At 47.4% G+C, this 13,302-nt stretch overlaps 1 protein-coding gene across 9 annotated transcripts in view; it reads left to right on the plus strand.

Annotated features, from left to right (window-relative positions):
- Tacc1 (transforming acidic coiled-coil containing protein 1) overlaps positions 1–13,302 on the plus strand; it is a 103,305-nt gene that overhangs the window by 66,806 nt on the left and 23,197 nt on the right. For 5 of the 9 annotated variants that reach the window (XM_029480314.2, XM_029480313.2, XM_029480311.2 and 2 more), the window contains 2 exons: positions 9,439–10,546; positions 13,047–13,082. The exons of 2 other annotated variants lie outside the window; for them this stretch is intronic. In XM_029480314.2, coding sequence (XP_029336174.1) covers positions 9,525–10,546; positions 13,047–13,082 — 1,058 coding nt within the window. In that variant the 5' untranslated portion in view covers positions 9,439–9,524. The remainder of the gene's footprint in view (positions 1–9,438; positions 10,547–13,046; positions 13,083–13,302) is intronic. 2 more of the 9 variants (XM_085844061.1, XM_021169578.3) reach the window with 1 other exon arrangement.

The raw sequence follows: 13,302 nt of genomic DNA on the forward strand, positions 1-13,302 counted from the left end.
TGTGCTTGGGCTAGAACCTAGGGACTCAGTGCACACCGCGTGGTCTTCCACAGAATCTGCCCCCACCCCACCGCTCTTCTCTTGGCTCTCTTTTTCAGTGAAATAGCATAGAATGCTGTTTTGGAGACTTTAACCGTGTGACCACTTTTGTCTGTTTATCAAGTGGCCTTACCTTTTTAAAAAAAAAACAAAAAACCCAAAGCTTTAGGTTGTGTATGCACACACTGGTGTGTGTTTTGAAACAGGTCTCTCTCTGTTGCCCAGGCTGTCCTCAAACTTGTGATCATCCTGCCTTAAGTGCTGGGATCATAGACAGGTGCCACCAGGTCTTACTCGAGAGTGGGCCTCTGTCAGAACTTAAAACACCATCTCAGAAGAATGGCAGGGGAGCTGGCGCCCTGGCTCCATTCAAAACAAAACACAGAATAGCCACACTTGCCCTCCCTTTGCTCCTGGCTAAGGATTTTGTTTTACATTTTGGAGGTGAGAAGAAAGAACAGTGGGGGCTTGTTCCCTGCGTTCTCTGGTGGGTGGGCAAGTTAGTGTCGGTGCTCTGCCCTGGGTGGCAAGCCATCCTAATAGTATAGTGGCCCTAAGGAGACCTTCTGCCTTGACTTAATGTGTCTCCATGCTTCTGAGTGGCCTGGGGCCGCAGGGCTGTTTAGGGAGTGTGAGCGCTGCTATGCACTCCCCGGACATGGCAGGTGTTCACATACAGTTTAGTCATTCTGTCCCTGGAATTACTTCTCAGTCTCCATTTAAGGGCAGTGGCCTTGGCTTTTGTGCTGATTTTTGTTTGTTGCTTTTTTTTTTTGACACAGCGCCACAGTTATCTTGGAAGAGATGGCTTGCAACTTCAGGGAAATCAGACATGTAGTTGGAGGTTAGAGGCTAAAAAGCAAAAACCCTCCCAAGGTTTGGACACTTGTCAGAAATGCTAATGTGTCCCTGATTGCCATTCCCCCTCAAGTCAGACCACTTGAGCGGCAAGGGGTGCTTCCTGCTAGAGCCAGCTTTCCTTCTGACCCCCTGGACTTGTGCATGGGAGACAAGGGCAGGATGCGAGGCCAGTGCAGAACGGGGCCCTGTGGGGCCTCCAGGAGGAAAGGACCTCAGACAAAGATAGAATGTTAGCCCTGATATAGCTGTCTGTGGAGCTGAGTGGCCTCACTGCTTGCTGTACAAATATGCCTTTTTTCTCCGTATGAAGAAGATACCCAGCCATGCAGTGGCCCTGACCATCAGCTGTGTTGGAGCACGGGGGCTCCGGGAGATCAGGGAGTGAGGAGTCCCCTGTGGATCATGGTCTCTGGAGAAATTAGTTGGTTCATTTCCCAGACCCCTTGGCCTTGGCTTTGCTGCTGGTTAGGTTTTCCTCAGCTTGACACAATCCAGCTATCTAGGAAGAGGGGCTGTCAGCTGAGAGAATGCCCGGGCAGAGCAGCCTGTGGGGCATTTTCCTGATTAACGATTGGTGTGGAAGGACCCAGCTCGCTATGGGTGGTGCCGCCCCTGGGCAGGTGGTTCTGTGTTGTATAAGGAAGGCAGGCTGAGCATCCATGGAGAGCACACAGGTAAAGCTGTGCCTCCTCCAAGCTCCTGGTGCTTCAGCTCCTGCCCAGCGTTCTGCCGTGAGTTCCTCCCACAGTGAACAATGACCTGTAAACTTTCAATAATCCCTTTCTGCCCCGGTTGCTATTGGCCGTGATGTTTTATCACAGCAACAGCAAGCAAACAAACGCAGCTTCTCAGAGTTTGTGTTTGTTTTGTTTTAACTTATTTATCTTTATTTTATGTGCATCGGTGGTCTTCCCACATGTATGTCTGGGTGAGAGTGTTGGATCTCGGAGTTACAGACAATTGCAAGCTGCCACGTGCTTGCTGGGAATTGAATCCCAGGTCCTCCAGAAAAGCAGCCAGTGCCCTTAACCACTGAGCCATCTGTCCAGCGCTGTAACCTAGGCTGGCTTCAGACCATGCAGTCCTCCCTCCTTGCTCGGCCTCTCTGTGTTGGCTTATTCACGTGAACCACATTGCTTGGCCTATTCTCCAGAAGTTTTGGTACCAAAGGCAGGGGATGCATGAGTGAGGACATGAGGAGGTGAAGGCAGAATTCATAGTGAGCATGACTCCAGCATCTCTACTCTTTTTTTTTTTTTTTTTTTTTTGTTTTGTTTTGTTTTGTTTTTCAAGACAGGATTTCTCTGTGTAGCCCTGGCTGTCCTGGAACTCACTCTGTAGACCAGGCTGGCCTCGAACTCAGAAATCCGCCTGCCTCTGCCTCCCGAGTGCTGGGATTAAAGGCATGTGCCACCACACCCAGCTCTTTTTTTCTTTTGTAAGATTTATTTATTATATATATATATGAATACACTGTAGCTGTCTTCAGACACACCAGAAGAAGGCATTGGATCCCATTACAGATGGTTGTGAGCCACCGTGTGGTTGCTGGGAATTGAACTCAGGACCTCTTGAAGAGCAGCCAGTTTTCTTAACCACTGAGCCATCTGTCCAGCCCGACATCTCTACTCTTAGCCTTGTGTTTACAGTCTGTTCACCTTTTAATAAAAGCCCACACCCATGCCCTGCAGAGTACATCTTAATTCTGCACCCCCCGCCTCTCTTAACCCTTGTGTCTAAATGTTTACTGACATAGCTTTATTGAACTCAACTTTAAAAAATAGAATTGAAAACCATACCCAAAGTTAGGCCAAAGTAGAGGCAGGAGGATTATGAGTTTGATGCCAGTGTAGGCTGTATACTTGAGACCCTGTTCCCCAGAAAGCAAATAAAGCCCAAAGCCCCCAAAACAAAAACAAGAAGAAGAAGGAAAAAAGCGCCTCAGGGGCTCAACAGCGTTCCTAGGCTGCTTCGCATGCCTGGTTATTCCTGTCAGAGAAGGAAATGATGATGTCATGTTTTTCACTTCTCTGTAAATAGAACCTATCTAGCACATGTGGGCTTCCTCCAGAAGGATTCACGATCCAAAAGTGGTGGGTGCAATCCGCCATCTCAAGTGTGGGTCCCTGCAAGCAACACGAGAGAAATCACTTAGAACGCTTTCTGAACGGTGAACCTGCATACAGTCCTCATCGGTTCCTGCAGGACAGGAGCCATTTTGTTCTTGTACGGTACGGCGCTGTCAGCGAAGCACTTGCATTGCAAGTGTGAAGATCTGACTGAGTTCGAGCCCCCGAACACACAGTGCATAGTGGTGTGCGCTTCAGGGATGAGGGTTGAAGAGAGAAGGATTCCTCTATGGTCAGTTTAGCCTGCCAATAAGCTTTGATCTCAGCCCTCGGAAGGCAACTGCGATTCTGTGTTGTCTTTTGTTTGTTTGTTCGTTCATTTGTGTAGCCCTGGCTACCAGGAGCCCTTTTTGTAGATCAGGCTGGACTTGAACTCATAGAGATCTACCTGCTTCTGCCCTGAGTGCCAGGCTTAAAGGTGTGCACCACCACACTCAGCTTCTATTCTGAGCCTTGGAGCCTGCTGTCAGCAGCTCTAACAGATGGGAATGTCCTTAGCTCTGAGCCTCTGCTGTGGAAGGAACCCCCTTCTTTGTCTTATGATCCTGTTTGGGTATTGAGACTCATCCCACGATTGAGGAGAATTAAATGTGTGAGGATGGCTTTAGAGCTGCGTATCTACGATGCAGGAGAGCTAACTGGGTCAAAGCCCACCCCGACCCCCAGTGACACGGTTCCTCCAATAAGGCCACACCTTCTAATCCTTGTCAAACAGTTCCACTAACTGGGGACCAAGCATTCAAAAGTATGGGCCTGGGGTTGGGGGAACACTCATATTCAAACCACGACACTCCCTTTGGGCTTGGGGTGACTGTAGAGAGAAGTAAAGGCTGCTTATGCTCTACCTCATGGTTCTGTAATACAAGAACCATGACAGCACAAAATAGCTTGTTAGTTGAGATGGCTAGAGAGATCGTTTAACTTTTATTAAGAAGGATTGTCCCCCACTTCCAATACCGTAGGCCCACATTCCTTTATATAAAATGGTGTGGGCTGCCTGCCCACTCACTTCTTCCCACGTGCCTGAGAATCTCCTCTCGATTACTCATGATACCCTCGATCACGTCGAGACAGGAGCTCTGGGTATGTTTAATACAGTTGTAATATTTTCCTGAGTATCTTTGTTCTGTAGTTTATCAGATTCACAGTTACGGAGTCCATGAATATTTATGGACAGCTTATCGATGTTTTCTTAGTGTCCTTGACCTTATAATCAGACCTTATAATGTTTCTACTTTACCATAGCTATCTATGTAGAGAAGATGTCATCCATATAGGGCTAAGTACGTGCAGTGATGTCAGGAGTCAGTTGGAGCTTTGGAACGAACCTTTTGAGGACAGGGGGAAGGCAGGTTCTTCAGTTCTTTATCACGGCTGTGGTGAGACGCTTTGACAGAAGCAGCTTACGGGAGGAAGGGCTTATTTTGGTGCCTGGTTCGAAGGGGACATAGTGTGATGGCTGGAAGCCTGTGGCTGGTCTCATTGCACCTTAGGAAGCAAGGGGGTGGGGAGGGAAGTGGGGCTGAGTGTAGAGCCTCAGCTTTCTCCACCTACCCACTTCTCCCGCAAGGCTTCCCCTCCTCAGGATTTTACCACAGTCCTTCGCAGTGCCACCAACTGGGATGTGCCCACACTCAGGCCTGTGGGGGACCTATCACATCCAGACCACATCAGCAGCCATATAATGTTGGGGAATGATGTAATTCTTACCTACAGTTTAATACATAGAAGTTATTTTACAATAAAAGACTTGAGAGTAGCTCATTTTAGGAGAAAACCCAAAGTGGTGGCCTCTGTTCTGTAGAAATTGGTTTCTTCTCCAGCAAGTAGAGGACATTTTGCCATGCCAATAATTATTTCAACCATTGTGTGTGTGTGTGTGTGTGTGCGTCCAGATGGAGCGTCCGTCATGTGGAAATGGTACCTTTCTTCCTGTTAATAGACAGCTTGCTTTTCTCCACATACCCGAGTATAAGCAATAGCTTCCGGGTCCTCTCTACAGCAGTGCTCTGATTTGCCAGCATCAACTAGCTGAACAGCCCTCATCTTACAGCAGGTGCCCTCAGTTAGTCGACAGGGTTAGTCACAGGGCCGTCTTTAGTTGCCTGCTCACAAGATGCTGATCTCTTGGCTACAAATTTTAGGGTCCTGTAACCCTTTCAAGTGTGATAATTTCTGCACATTGTCTCTGAGACTCCCCAATCCTTTTGTCTACCCTAGCAGATGCTATGAGGGAAATAGTAGGTAAGGGAATGTCTTAGGGTGTTAATGCTGTGAACAGACACTATGACCAAGGTAACTCTTCTAAGGACAACATTTAATTGGGGCTTGCTTCCAGAGGTTCAGAGGTTCAGTCCATTATCATCAAGACTGGAACATGGCAGCATCCAGGCAGGCATGGTGTAGGAGGAGCTGAGAGTTCTATATCTTGTTTGGAAGACAAACAGAAGACTGACTTCCAGGCAGCTAGGAAGAGGGTCTTAAAGCCCATGCCCACAGTGATACACTTCTTCCAAGAAGACTACACCTACTCCAACAAGGCCACCCTGGGCCAAGCACATCAAACCATCGCAAGGAGCAAGGAATGTTCTATGTTCCTGACTTCTAATGGTAGCCAGTCCCCATCCTGTAGCCACCAAGCGTGAGATATTGCTTGTCAATGTTAAGGTCAGTCAGAGCCAGCATGTATGCCTGAGGGACAGCAGGCTTGCTTTCTCAGGGTAATATTACAGATTTAGAAACCAAAGAAAGGGGTCATTTATCTGTAGCCGAAGGAGAGGAAGCAGCAGTGTGCTCAGATGTGCAGATCGGAAAGGAGCCCGCAGGCAACATTTCTCCGCAGAGCTCAGATGTGCGCTCAAATACGTTTGTGATAATGGCAGACCTGGAACGCTGGTGCACATGTGTACCATGTTGCGACTGCTCACCTTTCTTCATTTGTATGTGGGTTTGTTTATTTGGGAAATGTGTGCTTGTTAGTGTACGTGTGTGCATTTGTGTGTGGAGGCTGGTGGTTGACAGGGATCTTTTCTGGTTCACCTTATCTTTTGAGACAAGGTCTCCGACCGAACCTGAAGATCATTGGTCTAGCCGGGGTGTCCAGCCAGTGAACTCAGGGAACCGCCAGGTCCCTCCCCTTCCCATCCAGTGTTGGGGCTGCAGAAGTTTATCCCCACCCCTGGGTTTTGTCTGGGTGTGGTGTTCTGAACTCAGGTCCTTGTGCTTGTGTGACAAGCACGTGACCTGCTGAGCCACCTCCCCAGCCCTGTTATCTTTCCTTAGATGAGGTTATGAATTTGAGAGCAACTTACAAAGTCCGTTCTCTGTGTTTCATTTTGAGCATGCCTCCGAGTTACAAAAATATTTTGTGAAGACAATATGGTGTGACTCACACCTGTAATTCCAGTATTGTGAGGTGGTTGCAGGAGAACTGCCCCTAGTTGGAGGCCATCCTGGGCTACAGAGGGAAACCTTGCTCCAAAAACAATCGGGAGAGATAGCTCGGTAGTTGAGGTTTTTTTTCCCTGCCAACCCTGACAACTTGAGTTCAGTCCCTAGGGCGATGGAAGGAGAACCCTGACTCTCTTGGATTGTGTTCTGACTATACATACAGGCTGTAGTACACACACACACACACACACACACACACACACACACTGTAATAAAAAACAAAAGCAAGTTCAGTGGGTAAAGGAGCTTGCCTTGTAAGCCTGGTAACTGGTGTCCGGTCCCTGGAACCCATTAAAAAACGGAAGGAGAAAGTTTATCCCACAAAGTTGTCCTCAGATTTCCACATGAGGTGTGTAGCACACATGCCTACACATCATGCCCACGCATACATACACAACCACAGAGCACAATTTTTACATACATACATACATACTTTTTTTAGTTGAAAACAAATTTGTGATGGCATCTGCTTTTTTTCTAAGGTTTCAAAACGCTTTGTATAAATAAACTTGTACTTTAACTGAGAATATGCTTAGCATAAGATCTAGACTCTAGTTATCTCAGTCCTTAATATTTCAGCATTCCATGCTCCCGGTCCGACTTACTAATTCTTTAAGCAAGAAGAGCAGGACTTCCATAATAGCCTTTATGTTGAGCAAGTGTCAAAAGCATCGAATGCTGCAAAGGGGATCCGCAGTCCTAGCTTGAGGGAGTCTCATTAGCAGCAGCTGTGACAGGATTGGCTGTGCTTGGTTTTCGATTTCCTCTGTGCTTGCTTTGAATTTATTTTTCTGATCCGAGCTCCCCAAGCCACTGGCAGAGCCTGCTCATCCAGACTCCGCTCCTGGTTCACAATGCCTGTGGGCAAGGAGCCTTCTGCACTGGGCAAGGAAGGCAGAGTATCTGAATGAGAGGAAAGGCAGGTGAGGTCAGTTAGCTGTGTCTTCAGAGGAAAAATAAGGCTGAATTCCTGGCGAACTCTGGTCTCAGATAGAGTCCTGGATGTCCCCTGCATCCACGACAGGGGGATGTATGTGATGCTCACTCAGCTTGAAGTTTCTGTCTAGGGCAGAGGTAGGAAGGTGTGCTGGGCAGCTGCTGTTGGGACACGTGCCAACTGGTGGTATAAGTGGGAATAAAACTTCACTCAATACTCCTTTTCAAGCTGAAAGAGTAATTAGTTTTTCTCTTTTTTTCCTGAGATAGGGTTTCTCTGTGTAGCCCTGGTTGTCTTGGAACTCACTTTGTAGACCAGGCCGTCCTTAAAGGTGTGCACCACCATGCCTGGCTGGTAATTTTTTTTAATATTTGTTTGTTTTTTTATAAATCATACTTGAGGGCTGGAGAGATGGCTCAGCAGTTAAGAGCACCGACTGCTCTTCCGGAGGTCCTGAGTTCAAGTCCCAGCAACCACATGATGGCTTACAACCTTCTGTAATGGGATCTGATGCCCTCTTCTGGTGTGTCTGAAGAGAGCAATGGTGTACTAACATTCATAAAGTAAATAAATAAATCTTTAAATAAGTCATACTTGAAAATGAATACCTAGTTAGGACCTTTTGCTGGTGCTGAGATGTGATACTGAAGTGAGGTCCACAGTGCCTTGATAAAGGAACGGGCAAATTTATTGACTTGGCACCTGCCCTGAGTGGGCCAAGAAATGACCAGAGAGGATGTTCCTTGCCCGGAAGCGGAAGCTGGGTGAGGATGCTCTGTGTTGCTCTTTTCCTTTCCCCGTGGTAGTACTGCAGATTTTAGGATACAGCCTCTGTGAGACATCCAAGCGCTGCTTGACCTTTTCAGTTTCTAACAACGGTAGAAGGCATCGTTTAGGGGTCAGCTATCCCACACCAAGCTCTCTGGCCCATTTCCATGTAGCTCCTCACCCTTAAGTGCAGGATGAACAAGGCCAGCAGGAGAGAGAACAGGGTGGGTTGGGGGTGAGGTGACAGCTGCAGTCAGGTGACTGCTGAGAGGGGTTGAGAGTGAAGGTGACTGGGTAAAGAAGGAGAAGAACTCCGGAAGTCACAGACTGAAGGGGAAAGGGCCACTCAGCTCCTGGGTCCTTTCCTGACAGCCTAAACCACAGCTTTTGCCAGGGTTATGAAGGAACTCGGAGGACTGGGGTGTTAGGGCCAGGCATCCAGGGAATGGGTCAGAGCAAGGGTCTGGGAACAGCAGACAGATTTACAACTTCATGACTGAAAACTTCATGACTGAAAACATCAACAAAAAACCCATTTCATTTCCTATCTCCGTCTCCTTTTCTTCGATTCCTCACACTGGGGATTGAACCCAGAGCCTTGTGAATTATAAATAAGCGTTCTGTGGATGAACTGCAGCCCTAACACCCAACACTTGTAAAACAACGATTACCAGAGGCTGGGGAGACAGTTCGGTGGTTAAGAGCACTAACTGCTCTTTTAGAGGACCTGGGTTCAATTCCTAGCACCCATGTGGCAGCTCACAACTGCCTGTAACTCCAGTTCCAGGGGATCCGACACCCTCCCACACACGTACATGGAAGTGGTAACAAGTTGCCATTAGGCAAGGCACAAATCTCTCATATCGGGGCTGGGTCCCAAGAGCAGTCAGAAGCTGTGACCTTAATTCAGGTCTGCTAATTAAAACATTCTGCATCTGGCCTGGAAACCAGTTTGGTGTTTGTGAGCAGCCTTTCATCTGAGCCTCAGTGTGGGGATTTCACAGGGTGTGAGCATCACACGGGCCACGCCGCAGCAGGGCATTCATTTTCTTTACATTTGCTCAGTACCGAGTTACTAGACTAGCAAGGACAAATCACGTTAGTGTGTGGAGTCTTTAGGCCTTCATGGCTGAGCTAAGAGGAGGAGAAAGATATGGCTGCTTGTTGAGCTGAAGTCACACAGTACAGACTCTCTTCCAAAGGGGGAAAGAATTCTTTAATAGAGTTTTCTTCTTCTTCTTCTTCTTTTTTTAGAATCTCGAGAAGCCGATGAACAGTTGGTAGCAGAAGTAATTGAAAAATGTTCACCCGATACATGTTCTCGATCTTCAGAAAATGAAATGCCACGGGCGACTGTCGATTCTCACCCAGTCAAGGATGTCAGAGGGAAGGCAGAACACGATGTTAGCAAGATCTCAGTAGTGAGGCCGTTTTCAATAGAAACCAGGAATTGCACAGATGACCCTGTGGCTCTTGAGACAGCAGCAACCCATGGCTGTGTCCCTGTGCTCCCAGGCATGGCCTTGCCTTCCACCACACCGGAAGCCACTCAGGATGAGCCAGTGATGGACAGAGGCATGGGGGTTACATTGGAGGCTTTTACAGAAGCCAGTCTGAAGACTGGAGGCCCCTGTCCAGAGCCCGTGGCCAGCAGAAGCAAGCTAAGAAAGCCCAAACCTGTCTCCCTGAGGAAGAAGATGGCCTCTGAACCGGAAATGTTGATGGAGGGTTCACCCCTCCCTAAGGCTTCCTCCCCATGGCTTCCTGATGGCTTGGATCAGAACGCGAATCCTAGTGTGCTGAGAGGCCCGGGGGCCCAGAGATCTCCCCTTAACCTTAAAGAAACAGCTGGTGTTCTCAGTAATGACACCAGTGACTCTGGGGTCGAGCTGCAAGATGGGTCCAGGGACTCACCTCTCACACTTGAGGATGATTTTACAGAAGATGGGGAGAATGTCAAGACCAGGAGCACCCTTCCGAAGCAATCTGGCAGGAAACCCAGTAACAAGCTGGCACCCAGTATACGAAAAGATGGCGTCAGTAAGCCAGTAGGTGTTGAGCAACCTGCAGACCCAACAGTTCAAGATGCCTCTCTCGCCCAGATGTCTCCTAAACTAGATCCAAGTAAACGGGGTCATCCTAACTTTAATTCCTTCGGGAGCGGCCCCATTCTGCAGAACTCCCCACCCCTCTCCTCCAAAGGCTCCCACCACTTTGACCCAAATAACATTAACATTGATGACTCCGTGGATCCCTGCAAGCCAACCCCAGCTTTGACAAGCGGCGTCTTTTGTCCCGTCACTGGTAATCATGTTAATGAAATCTTAGACTCACCCAAGAAGGCAAAGTCGCGTTTAATAACGTACGTGAGTGACATCGGGCGCTGGGTGTGTGCTCTGGATTGTCCTCTGGGAGTTTGGCAGCTACTTTTGGTCTCTGTGAATTGCAACCATAAATGTTTGAGATACAGTGGGGCATTTTACACGGTAGCCTTCCCTCCTCTGCTCAATTCTTCTGTCCATTTGGAAACATCACAGATCAGTTGATTTCTGCCTTATTTCTGAAACCTTGACTTATTTAGGTCATCTCCCCCTATCTTAGATGCTTTTTTAAAAAAAGTGTTTAGAATAAATCAAGTAAAGATTTGAGGTTCTCAGAAATCCTTATTATGAATCACATTGTATACAGAATGAATTCAGGTTTTAGTGCTGGATACCATCGTAACCATCCGGAACTATCTGTGTGGGGTTAGTGGTGTTGGAAACACTCCTGAAGACAGAAAGTTGTGATTGGTGGTGGTGGTGATGCGAATTCTTGCTTCTTTGTGCGTTTCTAGTTCATTGACAAATTTCTGTGATGAGAATCAAGAGTTTCTAAGTGGTTAGTTAAACCTGGGTAAATTGGTTGTGTGTCCCTTCAACTGTCAGCTTTTCCTGAAAAACCTGAATGAACTCTTAGTTTAGGAGTTCCCAGAGTAATCCCTCCGGCCATATCCCATGGTCAGGTTTTAAACTCTGATCCAAGATAAGGGATCTCACGATGAATATAAAAGATAATATTCCTGTTTATACCTGGTGATGTCTTGTGAAAAATCGGATACACAGGGGACAGCGCCATAGAGTTTAAGATGCTGAAAGGAAGTGTATGGGTGGCTGTCGTTAGATTGGCAAGGGAAATGTGGATGTCTTGCCTGCACGCATGCCTGTGTACCACTTTCATGCCTGGTACCCGCAGAGGGCAGAAAAGGGAGGCATCAGATCCCCTGGGAACTGGAGTCACAGAGCATCACAAAGCTCCACTCGGAACCGAACCTAGTTCCTCTGGAGAAACAGCCAGTGCACTGAACTGCTGAGCCACCTCCCCAGCCCCAGGAAATACCTTGTCTAGAAAACAAGAGATGGTGAATTAGACTGGAGAGGAACTCCCCAGGGGGTTAAAGAGCTGAGATACTAGTTTCATGACCAGTAAAGTCAAGCCATACAGGAATCAGTCCTCCAGAGTGCCACCGGTATGTCACACGTGGTGACAGGAGCAGTCTGCTCTCCGAGTGCATATGCGCAGCCAAACAGGCTCTGGAAACTACTACTGATCGTTCTATACAGTCTTCACCTGACTTCTGTGGTCCCATAGTTAGATCAGGACAGTGCTTGGGACATCCTGGTCATGTGGCTGCCCTGGTTCTTCATCTCTTAGATGCCCGCCAGAGTGGGGGCTGAAGCTGCTGCTTTTCTGTCAGACTAGATCTGGGCTCAGGAAGGAGAAGCGCACTGCATTTTACATCTAGAACCCAAAAAATGCCCACTTTTGAGCCCCACCATCCTCATCGGGTGGCATTTTCTACCGTTCCACATTTATGGAATAATTTCTTGATCTAATAGATCACACAAATTTAATTACTTTTGGGAGGTGTGGGGGGAGGTTACCTGATCAAAATTATATTCTTGAACATAAAGAGCACCACAGAGCACTTGTGCATTGGTGGGATTTGGAGCGTAGAGCCCCCTTCACTTTTGAAACGACTGAAGCATAGCGGGACTAACAGCCTCCAGGGATAGATAGTTTTTTGGACTGATAAAAAAGATGAATTGAGATTGAGACAATACAATATGGTTAGGATTCTGCAGACTGAATGATGTAAATGATGTGAAATCATCTTGAACTTGTTTTGAAGCGGAGTCTCACTATGTAAATTCAGAGTGTCCTTTAGCTTTTGGCCCCCTTGTCTTAGCTAACCCCCACGTTACCCCGTGCTTGACTCCCAGCGAGTTCCCCAGTGTCGCCTGTGGCGGAGTCCACCAGGTATCTTTCCAGCTGTGTCTTTGCGCAGCCGTTGCCTTTGACCTGGTCTCAGACCGTTGGCTGAAGTGTGCTCAATAGTGGAACGCTGTTCGTATGTGCTATACCGTTACACGCATGGGCGGTTACTTTTCAATCTATAAATCTGGACATAAACATTTCTCAGTGTTTGTATCAATCTCTCCTTTGAGCTCTTGTTACCATTCATTGGCCAGGGCTAACGTTTGTGAATTATCATTTTTAATTTTTTTTGGTATTCTCTCTTTTTTTGCATTTTTGTCTGTCTGTTTTGAAACAAGATCTCCCTTGTAGCCCTGGCTGGCCCAGAACTGGCTTTGTAGGTCCCCCCACCCAGAGTTCTGCCTGCAAAGTGCCGAACTTAAAAGGTGCGAAACCACCATGATGTCTGGTCTGAAGGTTGATATTTTTAATTTGTATCTCACATGATATCAAGAACTATGCAACTCTTTAACATCTTCTAGACAAAAGATAAATGTTGTAGTTTTCACATGACTCTTTCCCATCTGTCTATCTCTTTCCTGTCTCTAATCTTGTTGATGCGTCAGGACCACTGAGCAAGTGAAATTTCTCTGTTTTCTGTTGTAAGTACTTGTGTGGAAAGTTCTGTCCGTCCCGGGGACTGTTGGCGGTCTCCCGCCTCTTCCCCCAACTTGTCCCCGCTGCATGTTGGCTTCTGTTTGACCTTCTGATAATTTTCTTGCATTTTATTTGCCACATTTTAGTCAGCTTAGCCTTGCAATCGTCTGTAACTTAAAGGAGTGGAGATTGCTTTTTCCACCTTGGGGTGCAAAAAGCGTGCGG

This window comes from Mus caroli, unplaced genomic scaffold (assembly GCF_978045245.1).
Source record: "Mus caroli unplaced genomic scaffold, Mus_caroli_1 scaffold_10, whole genome shotgun sequence".
Classification (NCBI taxonomy): Eukaryota; Metazoa; Chordata; class Mammalia; order Rodentia; family Muridae; genus Mus; species Mus caroli.